At 36.5% G+C, this 25,786-nt stretch overlaps 1 protein-coding gene across 2 annotated transcripts in view; it reads left to right on the top strand.

Moving 5' to 3' along the window:
• CHD1 (chromodomain helicase DNA binding protein 1) overlaps positions 1-9,852 on the top strand; it is a 76,443-nt gene extending 66,591 nt beyond the window's left edge. For both annotated transcript variants that reach the window (XM_031666325.1, XM_017959747.3), the window contains 5 exons: positions 669-847; positions 4,574-4,670; positions 5,657-5,708; positions 6,624-6,834; positions 8,328-9,852. In XM_031666325.1, the coding sequence (XP_031522185.1) occupies positions 669-847; positions 4,574-4,670; positions 5,657-5,708; positions 6,624-6,834; positions 8,328-8,673 (885 nt within the window). In that variant the 3' untranslated portion in view covers positions 8,674-9,852. The remainder of the gene's footprint in view (positions 1-668; positions 848-4,573; positions 4,671-5,656; positions 5,709-6,623; positions 6,835-8,327) is intronic.
• The last annotated feature ends 15,934 nt before the right edge of the window (positions 9,853-25,786 follow it).

Below are 25,786 nucleotides of genomic sequence, written 5' to 3'. Positions count from 1 at the left end.
ACGGTTCCCTTGTTAGTAATATTTTTATTTTGATTTTGGTAGAAGGTTGTAGTTCCTGTTGCTACAATAAAACATGCAGTTCTTAATATGTCAGCCTTTTATAAGCATGTCAGGAATGTACAGGCCAAGGAAAAAGTTACCCTTTGACCCTGTATTCCCCAACCACCCAAAATATGAAGAGCAAGTCATTATTGCCACCTTCTGTTGTTGCAAAAGTTTGGAAGAATAGACAGTTTATATATCTAGCTATATTGATTTTAATAGTTTTGCTAAAATCATTTTACCCTGTATTTAGTGGATAGTAGGGTATATTAAGTTATACTCTGAAATATTTTTACTCTCTCTCTTTTAATATTCTGTATTTAAGACTCCTTATAATAGTATGCTACAGTATAAAAAATAACCATTTATGTAGAAGCTAAGTAAAATTCAAAACTTTTACTTACTCAAATACTAATTTTAAATGATAACAGAAAGGCTTACTTTCCTGAAAAAAATCTAAAGGGGAAAGAACCCTGATGTATAAGATTTGTGAAGTGAGATTTAATTGCTTATTTTGCTATCAAACAGTGTTATAATATTCATGTAAATATCATTGAAGGAGGTAGATCTTGTTGACTTTAGGTTTTTAATACATGTGTTTATATTCTTGTTTTCTTATTTTAAAGTGTAAAGAAAGAATGAGGCCTGTTAAAGCAGCTTTGAAACAACTTGATAGGCCTGAGAAAGGCCTTTCAGAAAGAGAACAACTAGAACATACTAGACAATGTTTAATAAAAATTGGAGACCATATCACAGAATGTCTAAAAGAGTATACAAATCCTGAACAAATTAAGCAATGGAGAAAGTAAGTGATACACTTTTCAGGAAGTGTTAAATTTGCATTATGTAACTGTCTTTTGTTTTTCTGTTTTCTTTTCTGATTCTGAAGTTTAGGGAACAAGATAATTTTTAAAGAGGTAACCTGCAGATGATTGTTTTAATTTTTCTCCCTTTAACGTTAAAGTTTTTTATTTATGAGTGGTTACTTAGGTATCATGGTATGTAACAAGTGGCATCTCTACCTTTAAAGGAATAGTGACAGCTGTTTCATTAAAATTCAGATTGCATTTTATTTGAAAAAGTCTTTGCAATTTACCAAATTATTATCGGTAATATCTTTTGAAGTTGATGTTCCCACAAAGTTTATTGTTGCATGAATTTAGCAGTTTACATCCTGGATACATGTATGAAGTTGTAAAAATTAACATCCTCAAGCAATGTAAAATGCAAAAGTTAGGAAAATAAAAGTAATGTAGTGCATTATTCTTAAAGCTAAATTTAGCTAATCTAAAGGATTACATTTAATTTCTTCTCTACTTTTTTTAGTGTAAAAATGCTTGGCTTCTATCTTTTACATTTAACCAGATATACAAAATTTGAAAGCCTGGCAACTCCTCATTTAAATAATACCTTTTGCCAAGAATGGGTTATCATTTTTGGAGGACCACTGAATGAAAATATTTAGTTGTATCTTACACACCAATATTTGAATCCTTGTAATTAGGGCTTAGATTTTTGAGGTTCAAAGAGTTAGAATATCTAATTTTTCTGCGTTCTAGATGAGAAATAAGGAACATCTTATTGAAATTACACAGTGAATTTGGTTGAAAGTAAATTTAAAAATGAGCAAACAATTAAAGAATTTGAAATAAAATTTTAAGTAAAATATAAAAATTACACAGCGACTAATACAAATAGGTACCATTTCAAATTCGGTTTGTTATTAGGAAAGAGTGGGGAAACCTTTGGAAGAAGAGAGACTTAATAGCCAGGAGACTTAACTTTTTCATTGTATTCTGTCACTTTACATCCTAAGGCTATGCTCTCACTTCACTTTTCTTCATTCAGTTGGGCAGATTACCTTTTTGGTTTTCCCGTTTGGTTCTCAGTTACTTTGATTTCGTATGCCTTATTGTTCATTCCTGCTGCCTCTGTCTCTGGTTAAACCAAATTCCCTTAAGAGGGAGATGGGGAAGGAAAGAGGGAAATATCCCATGAAGCAAAATAGCTTTTGCTCTCTTGGAGAAATTGTATTTTTATTTATTCATTTTTTTGAGATGGAATCTAGCTCTGTTGCCCAGGTTGGAGTGCAGTGGCGGATATCGGCTCACTGCATCCTCTGCCTCCTGGGCTCAAGCTATCCTTCCACCTCAGTCTCCCTAGTAGTGAGGGATTACAGGCCCAGGCTACCAGGCCTGGCTAATTCTTGTATTTTTTGTAGAGACGGGTTTCACCATTGTTGGCCAGCCTTGTGTTGAACTCCTGACCTCAAGCGGTCTGCCTGCCTTGGCCTCCCAAAGTGCTGGGGGGAATTTTTTTTTAATACAGAAACAAGAAAAAAAAAGTACCTTATATTGAGACCTATTATTGGCTGACCCCATCCCCTCAACAACAGTCATTGTGGGCCAGGCGCGGTGGCTCATGCCTGTAATCCCAGCACTTTGGGAGGCCAAGGCGGGCAGATCACGAGGTCAGGAGATCGAGACCATCCTGACTAAGACGGTGAAACCCCCTTTCTACTAAAAATAAAAAAAAAATAAAAAAATTAGCCGGGCATGGTGGCACATGCCTGTAGACCCAGCTACTCGGGAGGCTGAGGCAAGAGAATCACTTGAACTAAGGAGGCAGAAGTTGCAGCTGTTTTGCTTTATGAGATATTTCCATCTTTCCTTCCCCATCTGGGGAATTGTACAGAATGAAAGAAGATAGAAATCTAAAGATTACAGAACGGTTGGCATTAAGCATGTGTTACAGTAGTTACCATAATGATCTTTTTGTTTTTTGCTTACAATTTTTTTCAATATATTTTTTGACCAAATTTCTTAAAAACAACTGAAATGCAACACTAGTTTTTATTTAAAGATCACTGTAATAAAGTGATGGCCAAAATAGAATGTATATTTGTATTTTATTTGTCTATCAAATATGCCTCATTCTAGCTGATCCTTTTAATAGTATTACTTGTAGGAACTATGAACAGATATTTACTATTCCATTTTACAGAAGGAAAAAAATGGATTCAGTTGAAAAGTATTTTAGGGCTGGAACTGGAGAATGACAGAGGAAACACTAGGACCTGAACTCTAAAAGAGGCACTAATTCTTAGGTTTGTGTAAGTGCTGATGCTTGCCTCAGCTCTGGTGCTTTGTTCAAGATCAGATAGTCATTTGGATGATATAATTAAGACCAGAATCTGGTTCCTGACTAGATTTTTTTGGGGGAAAATATGTATATGTATGTGTGTGTGTCTATATATATATTTTTTTAATTTATTTTTATTTTATTTTTATTTTTATTTTTTTTGAGACGGAGTCTCGCTCTGTTGCTCAGGCTGGAGTGCAGTGGTGCGATCTCCGCTCACTGCAAGCTGTGTCTCCCAGGTTCATGCCATTCTCCTGCCTCAGCCTCCCGAGTAGCTGGGACCACAGGTGCCCGCCACCACGCCCGGCTAATTTTTTTGTATTTTTAGTAGAGACGGGGTTTCACAGTGTTCGCCAGGTTGGCCTCGATCTCCTGACCTCGTGATCCGCCCGCCTCGGCCTCCCAAAGTGTTGGGATTACAGGCGTGAGCCACCGCGCCCGGCCGGAAAATATGTTTTTACAAGGAATTTACTTAGGAACAAAAAGGTACTTTATTAAATTCCCACCTTTTACCCTTATGAGTTAACCTTAGAATGTAGATATGTTCGAGATAGTCTGTGAATTTATGTAAAGGCTAGATGAATTTTCCCCCTTCTGTGGATTTCAGTTCAGTAAGGTACCATTCAATATATTCTCTTAAGTTCATTTTAAAAATATATTTCAAGGTAAATATTTTACCTCTAGTGTACATTTGAATCTTCTAGGGACTACTACCCTCCCTTAGAACTTAACATTCCTTTTCTTTTTGGAGGTATATTTAACAATTTACAGTTCTTATATATTTAAGGTATACAGTTTGATGATTTGATATACACATGCATTATGAAATAATCACCACAGTTTCTGATTAATTAATGATGCCTCTGTTGGAATGGCAAGAGATACCAAGCTGTACCTCATTTATGGTGTTTGATCGTGTTAACTCTTGGGACCATTACATTACTATTATTAAATGACAGTTACTTTTTAATGCATTATTTAAGACAATTCTTTACAAGCATAATCCGTATTACCTGATGGTATTTCCACTCCCAATTATTAACATACCTGTCCCTTATATGCATAATCAGGATCACAGTATGAATCTGAATCACTTCCTGATTTAATTTATATCTTTGGTGCATTTCAAATTAGGATTGTTTACTGCTTTTCAGTCTAAAGACTATAAAATGAAGTGATCTGGAAGAGAAGTAAAATATAATGTTTAGTTTCACTGGAGTCTTATATGAAGTTTTGAAAAAATACATAGAATTAATATCCTTAAGAGTTTGTTCCATAGAGGGCTGTGTATGTGTGTATGTGTTTCTGTTTGGAGGGAAGGAGTTCCATGAAAAAAACTAAATATTTTCCACCAGACTAATGTAATTTGCCTTTTTTTAAATTCTTCTAGAAACCTATGGATTTTTGTATCTAAGTTTACTGAATTTGATGCAAGAAAATTACATAAATTATATAAGCATGCTATTAAAAAACGGCAGGAATCTCAGGTAAACTTGCTATCATATTTTTTTCCCTTAATTTATATAATTAAAACCATGAGACATTCTTTTTACAAAGCAATTTGATTAATAAATACAGAATGAATAAGATAAATTTTAAAAATCACCATTGAACACCACAGTAATAATTCTGTAATAATCTCAGGCAAGATTCACAGAAGGGAGGTAAAGTTAATGGGCAAGAAAATAGGATATTGACAGATCTCTGAAATGTTTATTAATTATAAAGGGAAAATAATAACTTTATAATAGAGAAACTTACCTGACCCACCTTAAACAAGTGATCAAGGTTAATGTCACCAGTGGTAAGACACATCAGCATCACGAACCCTCTGATACTGAGAAAGGCACATCACTTATGTGGAATTCTTGCCAAAAATATAAAAGTGTTATGTGAAAACATCAGACAAGCCCTTCTTGAGGGATATTCTGTAAAATAACTGCTACTCTCCAGAAGTATTAACAGCATGCAGTAGACTAAGGAGCTGCCTCAGAGGAAGACATGACAACTTAGTGTAATATGGGCTTCCAAATCGAATCCCCGAGCAGATAAAGAACATGAGTGGAAAAATGTGAAATCTGAATGAAGTCTGTTCTTCGGTTAATAGTGTTATACCAATGTTAATTATTTGGTTTTGATCTTTATACTATGTTTATATAAGATATTAACATTAGGAGAAGCTAGGTGAAGGGTATGTGAGAACTCAGTATTTTTGCAACTTTTCTATTAAGTCAGTTTATTTCAAAGTGAAAAAATATCTTTAAGTCATGGGACAAGTAGTTCATACTTTAAAAATGGAGATCTATAAATGTCATACATGTATATATACACACATATATACATATATGTACACACATAAACATTCTAATACCTTGTTTGAAGACTTCAGTGTCAGTATTTTCTAAGAATTATCCTTTTTTGTAAGTTTGTGAAGTCACCTAAAGATTCTTACACATGTGTGCATTTATTTTAGCAAAACAATGATCAAAACAGCAACTTGAATCCTCATGTGATTAGAAATCCAGGTATGTAAGCCTTACTGATTGGGAAAATAAATTTTAAAAAAATTTTTTTTAAAATATTTGTTTTAAATAAACTAAATTTTAAAAAAGTTGTTACCTTGTTTTTATTTACAAGTACCTTTATATTAAGAAGATACGGTAATTCTGATACATACCTACATTATTTTATATATATATATATATATATATATTTTTTTTTTTTTTTTTTTTTTGAGACGGAGTCTCGCTCTGTCACCCAGGCTGGAGTGCAGTGGCCGGATCTCAGCTCACTGCAAGCTCCGCCTCCTGGGTTTACGCCATTCTCCTGCCTCAGCTTCCCGAGTAGCTGGGACTACAGGCGCTCGCCATCTCGCCCGGCTAGTTTTTTGTATTTTTTAGTAGAGACGGGGTTTCACCGTGTTAGCCAGGATGGTCTCGATCTCCTGACCTCGTGATCCGCCCGTCTCGGCCTCCCAAAGTGCTGAGATTACAGGCTTGAGCCACCGCGCCCGGCCTACATTATTATATAAAATGTATTCTCTTAAGCTATCGTTCTTTTTAGTTGATTATCCTTTTAATCATCTTTTTCCCAGTTTCCAGAAATTGTAGAATAACTGTTAAAATGAACAAATATTCTTTTTTATGTAATTTGGAATAGTAATGCATTCTTTCTGTATGACAGCCACAAAAGTATAGTCTGAGAAAGGAATGGGTCCCATATTTTTTAGTTTTTGTCACATTTCAGAATCAAGTGACCCTTTTAAAATAATCCTTAGTACTGCTTTTATACACCATTTATAAATGCTTCAACTGCTTGTATTTGGGAACCAATTTTGTTTTGGCAAGGGTTGAAACGAGTTCTTGTTATCTATCAACTTAAGTTTTTTTTGCCACATATTATTTTTAAGGTCGTTAATAAAAGTTGTACTTATCTAACAGATGTGGAAAGATTAAAAGAGAATACAAATCACGATGATAGCAGCAGGGACAGTTACTCCTCTGATAGACACTTAACTCAGTACCATGATCATCATAAAGACCGACATCAGGGAGATTCTTACAAAAAAAGTGAATCCAGGAAAAGACCCTATTCTTCTTTTAGTAATGGTAAAGACCATCGTGATTGGGATCACTACAAGCAAGACAGCAGGTAAACTTGGCAGTCACTTTAGAAATTTTGCTTATGCATGTCTTTCTCCTTATCATGATGTTCCTGTATTTAACCTATCAACTAATTCAATCTTCATGCAGTCAAAACAAATCTTGTGAAATAAAGGTGTTGTATGTAATTAAGAAAAATTTATATATTTTAAGAACTGAATTTCTCTATAAAATGGCTTTTGAATCATAAAATTGAGATCAAAATATGTAGTAAGAAAGTTAATGTAGGGAGTTGCATAGTTATAAATTGTGTGGGATTCATTGTTGGTTTTGGAGAATATTGGCTCAAATACTCTTAAATAAATGGGATGAAATAAAAACTTGATGTAATAGTGGTTCAAGTTTGGCTTAGGAAATTTTGTATTCCATATTTTTAAAAAGTCATGAGGGGAAAAATTAATATATGCAAACACATCTCGTTGAGGTTAAACTTCATCTCAGCAATCTGGAATATTCTTGGAACCAGGAGGGTTTTTTTTTTATTGTTGTTTTTTGAAGCCTTTGAACAGTAAGCAACCTCAGTGTAATAACATAGAATACTTTTTATTCCTTTATTGATAAAGAGGTATTGTCAGTAGTTAATGATCATTACTAAAAGTAAACTTGAAAACAGATTTATGGTATTTATGCTTTTATAGTAAGTAGAAGCAGCAAATTAGAAGACATTCTTTGTATTTTAGTTGTGTTCACTACAATAATTTCTTGAGAACTTCTGTCAACACTATGAACACATCAGTTGTAAATGTCTCATTATTAGAAAGCGTCAAATAATTAAAAAGGCAGATTTGTAATATATATTTCACAGGCTTATACAATATAGTTGTTTGTAGTAAGGTCAACAAAAAAGGAACACATTATCTTCAGTGTGTGTCACTTTGGAATAGGCAGTCATTTTAGAGAATACTTCTCATTAAACTGCCACATTTATTTTTTGTCAAGCTGTCACATGTTTGTGGAGTAAATTTCTTAATGATTCATGTGTCACGTCTTACTAACTAGTCAAACTTGAGGAAGCTTGTAATAGGCGTCAGCAACCAATGAAAATTTTTTTCAGATTATTTTGTAGACTGCATTCTAGCATTTTTAAACTTTTTCCTGCTTAGTCGTTGATAAAAGTCTCTGGTCTCAGGAGTGTTTCAGATAGTTGTAATAGTCTTAATTTCAACTTTCAGACAATTAAGATGCAGTCATATAAATGATTTGTAAAATAAAAAGCAGCTAATTATCTAAAATAGCCATGTGAAATTAGATGCTATTTTAAGGACTTTGTATGGTTCACTTTAGTTTATGAATCAAATAGTTCTTCCAAAGAGATATTTCCAGTGATTTTTGAGTTAATTTAGTAAGTTTTATAATGAAACACTGAGGTTGTATACAGTTAAAAACATGTTTTAAGGTATTTTTATGTTTTTTAGTAATCTTTTATTTGGAAACATTTTAATTTGCATTATTTATCTAAAATTCTCAATTTTTCTTTATTAGATATTACGGTGACAGAGAGAAACACAGAAAACTGGATGATCACAGGAGTAGAGATCACAGGTCAAATTTGGAAGGAAATTTAAAAGATAGATCTCATTCTGATCATCGTTCTCATTCAGATCATCGGTTACATTCAGACCACCGATCAAGTTCTGAATATACGCACCATAAATCTTCCAGGGATTATAGGTATCACTCAGATTGGCAAATGGACCACAGAGCTTCCAGCAGTGGCCCTAGGTCACCACTAGATCAGAGATCTCCTTATGGCTCCAGATCTCCATTTGAACATTCAATTGAACACAAAAGTACACCGGAGCATACCTGGAGTAGTCGGAAAACATAACAAAAACTGCTATTTCGTCTTTCTGGACTTTTAGCCATATATCATAAACCAACACAGTAATTGCCTTACATGACTTGAAAGATATAAACAGATCTTCTATCAGTAGCAGTATTGTTACTTCTTTCCAGGATGCAAGGTCTATTATCCCAACAGAAGAGAAAATATTTTTATATTTAAGGATTATGCTGCACTGTACTACAAATGTTGTAGTACTTTTTTTTTGTTTGTTTCTTTTTTAAAGAAATGGAAAATGTTTACTATTACAGGGACCTCAACACTGCCCTCCCATACAGGCTGGATAAAACTGTTTTTAAGTCAGTGATTTTAGACTGACCTCCATTTAAATTATGTTTATATATGAACTTTACTCTGACCTGTGATCATGTTTCAGGAAGGAATGAAAGAGAGTTCTTTCTTAATAAAGAAAAACACTCAAGGACTTTGTTCATTTCCAAAGCTACTTGTTTACATTGTACACTGCGACCACCTTGCCGCTTTTCATCACAAGCTTGAATATTTAAATTCTGTACTTATATCTGTAAAATAGCCAGGAATTTCCTGTTTGTGATCTATTATTATGCCTTTTTACAAAAAAGAAATGGCTGTAAATTACTGTAAATATTAAAGGAACTTTCCTTACTTCCTTCCCTTTCTCAGGCTTTTTTTGACTGTTCCTTTCCCTACCAACTCAGGCCTTCTTATTAAAAAAAAAAAAAATCAGTGTAATAACACTTTTTAATGATTTGTCTCGATGGAATCATTGTTTAGAATGTAAAAATGGGGAAAGGGGCCACTTTAATTCCATTAGTCCTCTTTTTATACTGAATATTTTATTAGATACATGTTATTCCCCCTTTTTTTTTCCTTTTTTAGTCAATATTGTGTTTGTAGTTTTAAAATGGCGAGATGATATGTAAAATCTTAAACTGCATGCTCTGGAAACATTTTTTTCAGATGCATCTGGTTTAAAAGGGTAGGTGTATAAACACTTTTCAGAATCCAAAACGGCCAAAAGTTATTGTAAATCTGTTTGTTTTCCCGTTTCATGTGGGCAATAATGTCAAATGTGCTATGCAGCCAGGTTAACATTTTAGATAAACTTGATTGACTTTTAATATAAACTGTTACAATGCACACTGATTGTATATAAAAACCTTATATATGACAAATTAAATTTAAGAAAAAGGATATGTGGGCTCCTGTAATTTTCTGCTGCATTCTTACTCCCTCAAGCACTTAACACCCCCCGCACTCCCTTTTTAAGTAACGTTTTGCCGCCAGAAAACGTATTTTGGTAAGCAGTTGAATATTTGTAATGTGTAGCATTACAACTAAATCTTTGGGAGAATATATGAATATTCCTATGAAGTAAAACTTAGGCCATAGACATTTTTGTTGGCCCCTTTTGGCTTCCTGCAGATATTATTATGGGATGCTTTATATTTATTCATAGATTTTTATGTTGCTTTATATTCAGTGGGATTTTTTAAAGTCATGTGACACATTCTAGCATGTATGCTTTGATGTAACAAATTTGAATCTTAACTTTGACAAACATAAGTATGTGGACATAATTTCTATAATATTCCTCTGTGTGTCACTGTTAGTTGGCTGTGGGAGCAACCTACAGATACCTGTCCATAGATTTATTTTTTTTTAATTTTCCTTTGTCCAATTAGGTCTATGTGTATAAAAGCTTGTGGGTTTTTCTGCTTTTTGTTTTGTTTTGCAGTAATTTCTCTTTCTAATACAGTTACCCTGAAGAATAATGATGGTTTATTTCTTTTCTGGTATATGAGATAACATGGGAGGAAATAGCTCAGTTTTTTAAACATCTAATTTATATTTAAATATAAAAGTAATGAATGTAGTCCTGGCACACATTTTTGAAACTTCTATCACTTTTCTCTACATTTAGTATGATTATTTTATTCCACAAGCTAGCATTTGACTAATTCATGATGCTTAAGTCATAAGATCATAGCTGGCATTTTTTAATTTATTGCTTTGTAGTTGAGATACTTGCATAATATTCTATTGTGCAAATTTCACAGAACAATGTTGCATTTTCTGAGACAAGGGAATAGGCTCTAATTTTTAAAATAATGCTACATTTAGTTGAAAGTTTCAGTCAGCTGAGTTGAATGAAAAATATAGAACTGTATGTACATTTATCAAATGACAAAATATGTTCATTTTTTGTAAGAGATCAGTAAGTAGTAAAGAAGACAATGGAGAAGAACAGTACATAAATATAGCAGAACATTCTCTATAAAATTTGCTTATTTTTTGTCTTTCACATGCTCATTCTGCTTTGTTATTTTTATCCAGTTATGTTTAATTTTTCAAGGGTGAGAGATTATGCATAGTACTGTACCAATTAACCTTCCACTCTTACACAATAAATGATTCTTACTAAAAGCAATAGCCTGTTTGCTTATAAAGATATTCTTTGTTTAGAGTATGTTAGAAATTAATGTTCAGACTATGGAAAATGAGTTTGAATAATTTATTTTCAGAGTGAGTAGCTTAATGAGAACCTTTCTAATTTTATGTAATGTAGATTGTATATATAATTTCTCTTTTTGTAATTAATATGAAAAGGTTGAGTAGGTTATTCATTTTCATGAAGTTTTTCAAGAATATGCTCTAGGGGTAAATGGCATGATTTGTATTTCTACCCCACTACTATCTCTAACTAGAAAATGATCTTTGCACCCCAAATTAGCTGTCATAGCTTTATAAATACAACAGCTTTAAAAAGGGATAGGGATTTGGAAGAGCAACTAATATTTAAATACAGGATTTTTTTAAAAAGACTTTCAGCTTCATAGGAAACTGCAAAAATGTTTTAAAATATTTCTGAGTTAATATGTAAAAGCACATTAATATAGATGCCTCTATTAAATACACATTACTCAAAATGCAAATGAAACTTAGATTTTAGCACTGTACAATAATTGTAATGAATGGAGGATGTTATAGAGGACACAATTAGATAGTAATGCAACAACAAATATTTTGAGATAGTGTCAAAATGTGTTAAAATTTCTAAGACATTATAGATATTTTGAAGAAAATTTGAGATTATATTTTCTGACAATAGTAATTGATTTTGTGGAACACTTCATGCTAATTTTCTTAACTCAAAAAAAAATTAGGACCTAATAGGTTGACTCCATTACAGAAATTCCTTGAATTCTGATAGGAAGATCTTGGAATAGGAAATCTTAGCTATGGTGTAAAAGGATGAAAGATGAGATTACTGGAGAAAGTAGGATTAATAAAAAATGTTAAAAGATTGTTACAAGTACCTATACAAATTCTCTAATGGGGCTTCATGCACTGGATTTTCTTGTTTTTTTTTTTTTTTTTTTTTTTTGAGACGGAGTCTTGCTCTGTCACCCAGGCTGGAGTGCAGTGGCGCGATCTCGGCTCACTACAAGCTCCGCCTCCTGGGTTCACGCCATTCTCCTGCCTCAGCCTCCCGAGTAGCTGCGACTAAAGGCGCCCGTTACCACGCCCGGCTAATTTTTTTGTATTTTTAGTAGAGACGGGGTTTCACCGTGTTAGCCAGGATGGTCTTGATCTCCTGACCTTGTGATCCGCCCGTCTCAGCCTCCCAAAGTGCTGGGATTACAGGCTTGAGCCACCGCGCCCGGCCCATGCACTGGATTTTCTACACTAAAAGGCCACTAACCACTCTGTCCTTTAGCTTAAAAAAAAAAAAAAAAAAATTTTTAGAGTATGTTAGAAATTAATGTTCAGACTATGGAAAATTTTTTTTTCATAAAATTGTTTTTAAAAACAATTTTTTTAAGGTGTAAAAAAAAAATTACACCTATATTTGAAACAAAATTTGTAGTAGAAACTCAATTCATTCAAATGAATGAAATAATTTTAATTCCATGTTCTACTCCACATTTGAGTCCTGATCTAAAGATGAAACTAAAGAGGTATGAACAGTCTAAAACTCCTAACGATTCTGTTAAAGGAGCTAATGATATTGTTTGCGTTGGTGATACAAAAACTTTATGTGACTGAAAAATGATGTATTGTCATTTCATTATTGTAGACTACTATTCATTAGATTTCAAATTTAGAATGAGCTATGGAACTGCCACTACTTTACTTGTTACTTTTTTTATTCTGTTTACTTTTCAAATCTTTGCTTTTTCTCTAGTGTTCTGCAGGCTGACTATATTAAGTCCTGTGGTGGTTTTATTATTATTATTATTATTTTAATTTCTTTTTTGATCAGCTGTTGCCTCTTACCCACTTCTTTTTACTTTCTGGAATCCAATGTCATTGTTATCATAAAACTTAATTTCTGATTTATTTCTCAACAGCTGTACTATTTTTTTTTTCCTGTTTCTAGTGCTGACTATCTTTAGCTTCAACCACTACCCTGAAGTCATCTCCACTTAGACAGCTAACAATATGTAATTTTAAAATATGTAAAACCAAACTCAACCCTTTTACACTAATGACATTAAAAGTTTTAAAAACTACGAGGCTGGGTGCAGTGGCTCACTCCTGTAATTCCAGCACTTCGGGAGGCCGAGGCAGGCAGATCACTTGAGATCAGGAGTCTGAAACCAGCCTGGTTAACCCGGTGAGACCCTGTCTCTACTAAAAACACAAAAATCAGCTGGACATGGTGGTATGCGCCTGTAATCCCCACTACTCGGGAGGCTGAGGCAGGAGAATTGCTTGAACCCAGAAGGCAGAAGTTGCAGTGAGCCAAGATCACGCCCCTACAGTGTGGGCGACAGAGTGAGACTGCCTCAAAAAAAGAGAGAAAGTTTTAAAAACTAGGGTCTTTGATAAATGCATTCACGGCTTTCTGCCTAAGGCACTTTCTACTTAGCTATTTCTGTTCTTTTTGCTTCACTTCAGTCACTCCTCTCAATACAAAGAAAATACTTCTTGATCTTTGCATTGTTGTCCATCTATTAAAAATGCTTATTTGTGATTTGTACAAAACTTGTTTCCTCAATTCAGGTTTCTTTCAGCTCAAATGTCATTTCAAGTCTTGAAATTAGTACCCTGCCCCATCGTTTTAAAAAATCCCTTATCTTGCATCTTCTAGCATTACCACTGCTTATATATTTGGTTCATTTGCCATTGACTGCTTCCCCACTAGAAGATAAGTTCCATTAGGGCAGGGACTTTATTTTGTTCACTGCTATATTCTCAGTACTTAATGCCTTGTATCAATTACATTGTTTTCATTTTTTTAGTGTCCTTCCCAGAAATGCTATGCCCTATAAATGGCCAGCATTACCAAACTTTTTGTCTTACCATTGTTAACCTGATTTGTTAGTATTGGAAACTATCGTATGCTTTACTGTTTCATGGATTACTTGAGTCTGTTTACTACCAGTTTTTAAACTTGACTGATAAAAATCACCAGAGGTACTTGAGAAACATAGAAAAACGTAAGCCTCATCTCTTGGAATTAAAATGACAGGGAAATGCTCCAAGTAATGGGGTTTTAATATCTCTTTCATTGACCTGAATAATTAATACAGAGGTTAATTCCACTGTTATAAATAATACACTAATGCTTAAATGAAAACCTGGTTTCTGTAACTATATGGCTACTTAGGAAATATAATCGATACTTTGCAAAGAGATATGCAGAGACGTGGTATATATAAAATAGGAAAATGTAAAACATTTTGATTTGTCTATTGCTTTACCTTTCTTCTTCATTATTTTTAAAATTAGAAGTGGAGTCTTGCTATATTGCTCCAGACTGGTATCGAACTCCTGGGATCAAGGCAATCTTGCTCCCTCAGCCTCCCAAGTAGCTGGGATTACAGACTCAAGCCACAATGACTGGGTTGTCTATTCCCTTATCTTTCGAAAAGAAATATATTTTTAGATAGTATCATGAGACACTATCTTTTTTAACGCACAAGAGCACAACTTGTAATAACACTAAGAGAAATATGTTGTATTTCCAATGTTTTTAAAGTAAAATTGCAAAAACAAAAAATATCCCCTCTCTTGCTGTTACTTGCTATATTTTTCCCATTAAGAAATTTACATCATGTTTACCCAAGTTAAATTCACCTTCTCTAGGCATACATCATGATGAGTTTTGACGGATTATGCAGTTGTTGTAACCATCAGCGTACTTGAGATATAAAGTATTTCCATCTTATCAAGTAAGTTCTCTTTTGCTCCTTTCCCCTATACCAAGCCCTTGGCAATCACTGATTTGTTCCTATAGTTTTATTTTTCTCATAATGTCATATAAATGGAATCATATGTATGTTGCCCTTTGAGTTTGCCTTTTGCTTAGCAGGATGCTTTTGTAATTATCCATTATTTTGCATCTATCAGTAGTTCATTTCCTTTTATTGCTGAGTGATCCTCCTTTCCCAGGTTGGAGTGCAGTGGCACAATCATGGCTCACTGCAGCCTTGACCTTTTAAGTATGTCTGTGATTCATTTTGAGTTGATGTTTTCTATATTGTGTGGAACACAAAAAGTTGTGGGTTCTGTTACTATTTAAATATATATCCAATTTTTTCAGCACCATTTGTAAATAAGACTATCCTTTTTTCCACTACATTTCTTTCTATTTATTTATTTATTTATTTATTTATTTATTTTGAGACAGGGTCTCACTATATTGCCAGGCTGGTCTCAAACACCCATGCTCCAAGCCATCCTCCCACCTCAATCTTTCAAGTAGCTGGGACTACAGATGAATGCCACCTTGCCTGGCTTATTTGATTTTTATTGAAAATAAGCTGTCCATATATGTGTGAGTCTGTTTCTGGGCTTTCTATTCTGTCCCATTAATTTTTATTTCTGTCCTTATGCCAACACCACACTATGGTGATTACTATAGTTTATAGTAAGCCATAAAATCAGGTAGTCGTGAATCCTATTTTGCTTTTTCAAAATTGTTTTGGCTTTCTGTTTATTTAATATTTTAAAAATTGGATCCCAGACCCGGCATGGTGGTTCATGACTGTAATCCCAGCACTTTGGGAGGCCGAGGCAGGCGGGTTGCAAGGTCAGGAGTTCGAGACCAGCCTGGTCAACATGGTGAAACCCCGTCTCTACTAAAAAAATACAAAAATTAGCCGGGCATGGTGGTGTGCGCATGTAATCCCAGCTACTCAGGAGGATGAGGCAGGAGACTTGCTTGAACCCAGGAGGCAGAGGTTGCAGTGAGCTGAGATCACGCCACTCCACTGCACTCCAGCCTGGGCGACAGCAAGACTCCAACTCAAAAAAAAAAAAAAAAAAAAAAAAAAGGATCTTAATGAACTGCAATGTTTTGTTCTAAATTAGAAAACATGCTGGGATTTTGAGATTGCATTGTTTACATAATCAATTTGGGAAATACTGACAATTTAACAATATTGAGACTTTCAGCCCACGAACACAAAATAGGTCTACGTTATTTAGGTATTTTAATTTTTCTCATCAGCATATAGCAGTTTTTCAGTGCATACAATCTTGTAACATATATTGTTACATTTATCTTTGGTAAATTATATTTTTGTGCTATTTAAATGTTTGGTTTTTTTTTTTATTTTCAGTTTTTAAGTGCTCATGTTTTGGATTTGACCTTGTGTCCTTTGACCTTGTGTCCTCTGATCATGCTCACTGACTCATTGGGTCTAATAGTTTTGTTCCAGATTCTTTAAGATTTTCTGCATAAATGATCATGTCTTTAGTGAAAAGTTTTATTTGTACCTTAGGTTCTTCTATGCACATGATCATGTCTGCAAATAAAAACAGCTTTACTTCCTCTTTGCAATCTGTATACTTTTTTTTCCTTGCTTTACTGCACTAGGTATGACCTCTTATACTATGTTGACATGGGGGAGAGGTGGAGAGTGGATATCCTGGCTTATCCTTTATCTTACAGTGGAAGCATTTAGCCTTTCTTCATTATTATCTTAGCATTAAGTTTTTTTAAATAGATGCCTTTTATCAGGCTTTGTAATTTACCTTGTATTCTTGGTTTTTAGAGAAGCTTTATCATAAATGTTGTCTACTGAGGTGATATGTTCTTTCACCTTAACTTTTAAATGTCTGTATGTTCCATAGTGATCTTTCCTTTTTTTTTTGTTTCTGATATTAATTGTTTATCTTTTTTTCTTATTCAGCCTAACTAGAGGTTTGCCAATTTTGTTGATAGTTTTAAAACCAGCTTTTGGGTTTTTTATTGCTTGTCTTTTTATAAAAATGTATTTTTAAAGGCTTATTTATTGAGAGATAGAGTCTTGCTTTGTTGCCCAGGCTGGAGTGTAGTGGTGCCCTCATGGCTCACTGTAACCTTGAACTCCCGGGCTCAAGGGATCCTCCTACCTCAGCCTCCTAAGTAGCCAGGACTACAGGTATGCACCACCATGCCCAGCTAATTTTTTGTAGAGAAGGGGTCTCACATATTTCCCAGACTGGCTTTAACTCCTGGCCTCAAGCGATCCTCCTGCCTCAGCTTCCCAAACTGCTGGGATTATAGGCATGAGCCACTGTGCTCAGCCTAAAAGGCTTTATTTTTTTAGAACAGTGTTAGGTTCATGGCAAAATTGAGAGGAAGGTACAGACATATACTCTCTAGTCTCCACACATATAACCTCCCCATAAGCAGAGTGCTACATTTGCTTACAATTGGTCAATCTGTATTGACACATCATCACCCAAAGTCAGTAGTTCACTCTTGGTGGTGTATATTCTGTGGGTTTGGATAAATGTATAATGACATGTATCCTTCATTATAGTATCATACAGAGTATTTCCACTGCCCTAAAAATTCTGTGTCCCTCCTATTCATTCCTCTCTCCCTCAATCCCCTAACTTATGGCAACCACTGATCCTTTTACTGTCTCCATAGTTTTTACCTTTCCAAGTGTCACAGAATCCTATGGCATGTAGCTAGCCTTTTCAGATTGGCTTCTTTCACTTAGTTATATGCATTTAAGTTTCCTCCATGTTTTTCATAACTTGGTAGCCCATTTTTTTCTTAGCACTGAGTAATATTCTGTTGTCTGGATGTACCATAGTTTTATATATCCCTTCACATACTGAAGGACAGATATCTCGATTGTCTTCAAGTTTTGGCAATTATGAATAAAGCTGCTATGAGCATCCATGTGCATATTTTTGTGGAGACATAAATTTTCAATTCGTTCGGGTAAATACCAAGGAGGGCAATTAGTGGATTACATGCTAAGAGTATGTTGACTTACGGAAGAACCTCTCAAACTGTCTTCCAAGTGGCTGTACTATTTTGCTTCCCACCAGCAGTAAATGAGAGTTTCTGTTCCACGTGTTTGTCAGAATTTTGTGTTGTTAGTGTGCTGGACTATAGACATTCTACTGGGTGTTTAGTGTTATCTCACTTGTTTTGATATGCATTTCCTTGATGACATATAATATGGAACATCTTTTCATATGCTTACTTGCCATGTGTGTATTTTCTTTGGTGAGGTGTTTGTTCAGGTCTTTAATCCCCCCTTTTTAAAAAATTGGGTATGTTTTCTTACTGTTGAGTTTTAAGCATTCTTTGCATATTTTGAATAACAGTCTTTTATCACATATGTCTTCAGCAAATATTTTCTCCTAGTCTGTGTCTTGTCTTCTCATTCTCTCGACAATGTCTTTCACAGAGCAAAAAATAATAATAATAAAAAAATAAACTAATTTTAATGAAGTCCAGTTTATTTTTTCTTTCATGGATTGTGCCTTTGGTGTCCTATAAAAAGACCTTATCCTGTACAATACTGATAGATGCAGGAGGCAGATAAGGGTGCACAGGGCCTTGTCTGGGCATGACTGCAACAGACTGGGGGCCCGCATGTGCACTGGGAGAATGGGGTGGAGCCACCAGGGATTCACACCTTATGCAGGTGATGGAGCCTGCCGTTTCAGCTTGTGTGTGGTAGCCTGGTATTCAATCTGTGAGGTGGAGGCCTGTTGGCAGGACCACCTCTTTATTTGCCGAGAGCTTTCTTTTTGCCTACTCCTCACCCTTCAGTGTGCCTGTGTGCCTAATTTTTCCTTTTTGTAAGACAAGAACCCAGATTTTAGCTGAACTAAGAAGCAAAAATTCTGCATCATTTTGGTGGCCTGCTTGGAACTATGAGAAATGGTGAGTAAAATGTGGACAAAAAAATTTATTTCCCTGTCATTTCTGAGCCTTCTTGTCCTAAGACTTCTTCTGAAGGTAGAGGAAACTCTGCCCCCTGACCCCCGAGCCCTTGTTGCTCTTGGGGATCAGGAATATTGGTCTCGGTCCAACCCAGCCTTTTCTATGGCATTTCCCTTCTTTTCTGGGGGGACTGTAATGTCACCTATCTTTTCTTTTACAGTATTGGGGGTGTTCCACTCCCACCCCAATGGCCACAGGTGCACGTGTGGGACAAATGGGTGAGTGGCAGCTCCCTGCCCCACTTCCCTCCCAGCTGGGGTGCATGGCAGTGTCCATTGCATGTGCATGCCATGTCCAGTGGCCATGGAGGGCAGGAATAAGCCACCAACACCGCCCAGCCCAAGGTGGCCTTGGAGGCCAGGGCCCTGTGTGGTCATCAGGACAGCATTTCCTGCTAAGTGCCCACAGAGTCTTCCCTTCCCCCATTCCCCCAGCCAAGGGCTCCAGCTTGGTTTAAGCTCCAGCTTGGTCTAAGCCCCAGGGAAGAAACAGCAATGAAAAGTTTCTCTTGGTTGGGTGTGGTGACTCATGCCTGTAATCCCAGCACTTTGGGAGGCCAAGGGAGGTGGATCACCTGAGCTCAGGAGTTGAAGACCAGCCTGGTCCACCTGGGGAAACCCAGTCTCTACTAAAAATACAAAAACTTAGCTGGGCGTGGTGGCCTGTGCCTGTAATCCCAGCCACTGGGGAGGCTGAGGCAGGAGAATTGCTTGAACCTGGGAGGCAGAGGTTGCAGTGAGCCAAGATCACACCATTGCAGCCTAGGCAACAAGAGTGAAACTCCGTCTCAAAAAAAAAAAAAAAAAAAAAAAATTATCTCCCTGTTGGAGAAACCTATTTGCATAAGAATAAGAGGTTCTTCCTTCAGGCATCTTTCCAGCCCTGCATTTAAGCTGTTTTTTTTTTTAAATTTTCTCCACCCTGTCAGGAGTTAACAGTTTTTTGTTTTTGTTTTTCCTTTTAGAAGACGTTTTACAGGACCTCAATTCACAAGACATCCTTTTGTCTCCCTTGTTGGAGGAGGACTCAATTCTACAGCTTCACCTTAGCATTCAGCTTATGATAAGGAGTCCATACAACCCCCTGAGGCAGGTCTTTTGTCCCAAACTCAATTCCAAGCTTCGACTTGAAGCCCTAGGAAAGAAAACTGTATCTGAGGGATTCAGAGGCAGACGATGACTGAAGTTAAAAGGCACAGTGCAGGTGAGCATGACTAATTGCTGCTGATTAAGCCAAGTCTCCCATTTCATGGATAAAGGTCATGCTAGTATCCCATGGCATAAATGAGGTCTAGGGAACTCAAGCTACTGACAGCAGGGGAGATAGGACATACATGGGTAAGAGAGGATAATCCTATCACCTAGGTCCCACTGTTAACATGGGTGAAAGCTGCTTTGACACTCATGGGCAGCACCCATGTGCTGGTGACCACCTGGTGGTGTGGTCACTGGGACTCAGGGATAAAAATAAAGAAAGAAGGATGCCTCACTTTCTCTACCTCATGTACATCCTCAGGGATGCCTCTCTCCCCTCTTTCTAGATGCACAGCCATTCATTTTCAGTCTGCACCTCTTTCAAATGCATACTGAGTCCTGGGGTTGCTTTGAAAAAATGCTGCCTTTTTCCTCCTCTGTCCTTTCTTTACACATGGGTGGTTGTGTCCCCATGCTACAGGGCACTCCCCTCAGCTGTATCCTCCAAATTGGGAAAAGTTAATTTCCCAAGCCTTAAACTGGTTGGCTTGGGATTGAACTTGAGGGGTTGGAAGCCAGAAGCCTGACATGCTAGAAAAAGGATAAGAGTTTTTTTAAACCAGTCAGGCTTTTGGCCTCCCTGTCCCTGTGCAAATCAGTAAAGAGAATGATAAGGATCACTGTTTATATTCTCTTTAAAGTTTTAATTATGAAAAAGTATTTGTGAGGTTGGTCTTAAGCTGTAGCCAATCTGGTGTGCTTGGCATGTCTCTCTGTATGATTCTGTCAGAAATAGGGGTACCATAGGATGCGATGTGGGCCTAGGACTCCATAGGCCCACTGTTCAACGCAGTCTAGCAAACTGGTCAGTGGCAAACTTTGCTGCAGGTCTCCATCTTGTTTTACTTCCTTGAAAGGATGACCTGTGACCACGTGGCAGTGCTTTCTTTTAGACTCTGCCATTTTACAACGGTGGCCTGGGTTCAATCTTGGCTTAGGTAAAGGGTCCTTACTAGTTTGATATCTACATGGCCTTTACCATTTGTTGATTCGCTCCCCCTTCATGAACCACCTTCAATTTTCCTTTCTCTGAGCACCTAGGAGATTACCTTTGGTAAAGTTCAAAAGCCAGAAATATTGGCTGCTTGGCATGGGCAAAGTCAGGTAATAAGGGATTTAAAAGGATTTTCTTAAAGAGCACTCAGCTTAATTAAAAGTGGATATCCAAGTTATAGGTATATTAGACCTTTATGTTTTTCTCCTCTTGGATCTTATTTTGTTGGAAAAAAGTTGTTTTCTCAGTTGACTAAATTCTTTTTCTCCATTTTTTCTTGCCACCCTTAATGTATGCATGGGAGGCCCTAAGATAATTTTTGATGGCCTGGTAAAAACAGAAAAGGTGCCACTGCTTCCACTTTTGGAGAGACCTCTGTTTTCCTCATGGAGCTCCAAGAATTAGAGGCAGATGGATCCCTTTCAAAATCTGCTTTTGTCTTCCAGCTATACCTGTTTATTAGGCCTTAGAAACTGCATGCTTTCCTAGCCTTGCTCTTAAAGGGCCCCACTTAGAGGCCAATAGTCCAATAAGGAGATTGGTGAACAGAAAATCTTTTTTTTTTTTTTTTTTTTTTTTTGAGACAGAATCTCGCTCTGTCACCCTGGCTGGAGTGCAATGGCAAGATCTTGGCTCGCTGCAACCTCTACCTCCCAGGTTCAAGCAATTCTTCTGTCTCAGTCTCCTGACTAGCTGGGACTACAGGCGCCCACCACCACGTCCAACTAATTTTTGTATTTTTAGTAGAGATGGGATTTCACCATATTGGTCAGGCTGGTCTCAAACTCCTGACCTCAGGTGATTCACCCCCCTCAGCTTCCCAAAGTGCTGGGATTACAGGCGTGAGCCACCGCGCCTGGCTGGTAAACAGAAAATCTTGTAACTACTGGATCTGCTTCTGTTTGTCTGTGTGGTTATATACGTGTTGCGTGTGATGTCTATAAAAAAGAGAGCTCTAATTAATTGGCATAAAGGAAAATGAGTACTTAGATCAAATATTTTTGAAAGAAAAATAAAAGCTATAATGCCTTTTAGTTCATGTGACATTAATCTTTGAGTAATGAAAACAGTCTTGGCTGGGCACAGTGGCTCATGCCTGTAATCCCAGCACTTTGGGAGGCCGAGGCGAGTGGATCACGAGGTTAGGAGATTGAGACCATCCTGGCTAACACGGTGAAACCCGATCTCTACTAAAAACACAAAAAATTAGCCGGGCGTGGTGGTGGGTGCCTGCAGTCCCAGTTACTCTGGAGGCTGAGGCAGCAGAGTGGCATAAACCTGGGAGGCGGAGCTTGCAGTTAGCCGAGATTGCACCACTGCACTCCAACCTGGGCAGCAGAGTGAGACTCTGTCTCAAAAAAAAAAAAGTCTTAAAGATTATTGGTAAAATGCAAATGTAGTTAAAATGGAAGTAGGTGGTCTAAATTATGTGGGTCAGATACTAGATTTGCTAAATGTTTTAAAGTTGTAAACTGTTTCTTTGGCCTTTGAGAACTTGCCCGTTTTACAACATCTTAAGTCCTGCGTACATAGGCCTTAATCTCAGTAAATATTCTTAATCATGTAATCTTAGTAAAATATTATAAGAAGGCATGGAAATCTAAATTTTTGCCTATGGTAAAAGGATTGCTTTAAATTAGTTAAAATAAAGCTAAAGGTTTAAGAAAATTATGGAAGGATTGTAAAAATTAATCTTGCAAAAGAAATTCTATGTGTAAACATTGACTAAATTCAGTAGTGTATTATATTGTTTTTCTGTAAATTCAGCATTGAAATAAAAGCATAACAAATTTCCCTTAAGGCACGAATCTGCTCTTTAGCAAAATTTGTAAAGGGTTATAAAAGGTTATAAGAATCTTACCTCGTGGTCAAACTGCTTAAGATTGGATAGAATTGTCTAAGTTTTCATTAGAAAATTGGGGTTGACATTAACAGTAAACTAATGTAAGGGCAAAATTTGGCTTTCTCTCCCATGTACAAGATTTTTGTGTAATAGTAAAGGATAATGAAAGATTTCTGTTTGCCTTGTGGATAGGCTGCCAAGGAAAAGAAAGAGAAAGCAGGAGACAAATTATTTGGAAAGCTAAATTTTCCCTCTTAATCAGTAAAGGTTTTTGCTTTGTTTTAAAATTTTTGAGTCATCATTTTGGCAAAATAAATAACTTCCATATGGTAATATGGAATTCTATTTCATAACATTAACGGGCTTCCCAAAATCAAATTTCAGCCTCAAGATTGTCTTTCCTGACCCCTACCTTTTCAGTGGTACAGAGGGCCCCTGGAACATTCAAAAGAGAGGTAAGCAGGATTATTTGACATGTTTAGGTATGTGTGATTGCCAATATGATGTTTAATCTTCTTCAGATTGTACTTTAGGAAATAATATTAACATTTGTTTCAGAATTGTATGAGATTTCTAAAATTCAATGACTGAGTATATGCTATCAATCACAATTAAGATTATTATGTTATTAGAAACCACAGAGATAACCAAATTTCTTTGTCAGTCATGTTTTGAGAGTAACTACCCTGGACATTTTGTTATTCACAGACAATTGTTGTCTTGTTTTGATCCTCTTCAAAACACAGTTTATAATCAGCTATAGAACCTGACAGGTGCTCTCAAATGCAAGTTTCTGATAACTTTGGGGAATGTGACAATGGAATAAAAAGAAGTACAGGACTCATGAAGAGCTGAAGTGTTCATGAATATCAAGCAAAGCAAGAGTAAACTGAATGGACTGACCTCATAGAAAACTGAAGTATTATTTTTTCATACCTTTGCTTGGAACATTCCTGATCCTTGTTTTGTTTTTCAGAGTCAAGGATATGTATTTTGAGCTATTTATGGCCTTTAATAATTGAGTAATGTATACTCCTGTGAACAAAATTTGGAGCATATTTGTTTTTTTCTCTGACTGGCTTCTTCAGGATTTGGAAACTTGTTATGAGTATTCTTGACTTATGGCAGTATAGTTGTTTGCATCAGTGCAGTAAGAATCCATTTTCTTTTGCAACAGGATGCAACTAGAGAAACTGGTTGTTTTACCAAGGCTTTGACTGGAAGGGTGTGCTTCCCTTTAAGGAATCAAGCTTGACTTGCAGAGCCGATAAAAGCCCCTTGGGAAAACTGACCTCATACCTTGTCTACACAGTCCCTGTACAGGGTTCCTAACCTATGGTGAGTAAAGAATGTCACTTTCTAACAGGTCGTGGAATGCCATGTTCTTGGGACCTCAAGAAGAATGGAGTTTACCCAACTCATAGATATTTGAGTGTACAAACCCATGGCTGAGCTTGGCTTTCGAAAGTCCTATCTGAGATTCCTTGTGGAACAGAATTCCATCAAAGCCTATGTAGGCTGAGGCAGGAGAACAGGAGAATCGCTTGAACCTGGGAGGCAGAGGTTGCAGTAAGGCAAGATCACACCACTGCATTCCAGCCTGGGCGACAAGAGCGAAACTCTGTCTCAAAAAAAAAAAAAAAAAAAAAGCCTATGTAAAAACAATTATTCTTGTTGCACTTTATGCAAGTAATCAAGCCAAGTATTAAGACTAAACTCTATTTTGCAAACAGCTCAGGCTTATCATGATTTGCTTTTAACTAATTGAGGATTGGAGAGAGAGAAATTATGTTTCGAAATTTATCATACATTTGTCATTAAATTCTAAACTCATTAGTTGTTTTTAAGTTTTTGCCTACATTTTAGACTAACCCTACTTGTTGCTGTGGACCAACCAGCAATCTCCGGCTGCAGCTCAGAAGGAACAAAAGGGATGGGTAATGTAAAAATCTAGATTAATATTTTAATTCTGAGTAATTATCCTGCAAATCCTACCAGGTGATGGGAGTAAATAGGTGCTCCTAACCTGGAGGTTTCTTTTTGGGAAAATAAGAACTATGGAGCTCACCAAAGCCAAGTCTCATGCACCCAAATCTTACCAGGCATGACTGTAGCCACCAGTTATCTGGGAGTGTTGGAAGTCTTGGGATTTTTGAGCTGTCTTTACCCTTTTTTGTTTCGTTTTGCTACATGTTTTCTAATAACACAGTTTGTCTCTTCTTACCTTCAGGCCACTGAACTCCAAACGATCATGTAACGGGAACCTTAAACAATAGCCCCCTTTTACCAAGGACCCTTAGATAGGCCTCTGAGGGAGATCTGATTGCTGTCTTCCCAAAACAGTGCCCTCTGTCAGCAGGAAGCAGTTAAGATTGGTCTTTGTCCTTATCCTTATTCTAATGGCAGTTGAATGTACTTCTTTAGAGGAGGGAATGATCCATGAAGAAAGCAGATAAGGGAACCTGCCCAGGGCCTTGTCTAGGCATGCCCACGACAGACTGGGGCCCCACTTGTGCGGGGTGAAGCCAATGGGGATTTGCACCTTATGCAGGGGGAGGAGCCTGGCCTCCTCAGCTCATGTGTGGTGGCCTAGTATTCAATCTGTGAGGTGGGAGCCTGTTGGCAGGACTCCCTTTTTGTTTGCTGAGAGCTTTCTTTTTGCCTAATAAATCAGCTCTCCTCAACCTTCAATGTGTCCTTGTGCCTAATTTTTTCCTGGTCATGAGATAAGAACTTGGATTTTAGCTGAACTAAGAAGCAAAAATCCTGCATCAATATGACAGACAAAAGAAAGCAAATTTAAAAAAAAGCCAGGTGCAGTGGCTCATGCCTGTAAT

Source organism: Papio anubis, chromosome 5 (assembly GCF_008728515.1).
Source record: "Papio anubis isolate 15944 chromosome 5, Panubis1.0, whole genome shotgun sequence".
NCBI classification, from domain to species: domain Eukaryota; kingdom Metazoa; phylum Chordata; class Mammalia; order Primates; family Cercopithecidae; genus Papio; species Papio anubis.
The sequence above is the reverse complement of the archived record's forward strand: the minus strand, read 5'-3'. Positions and strand labels throughout refer to the sequence as shown.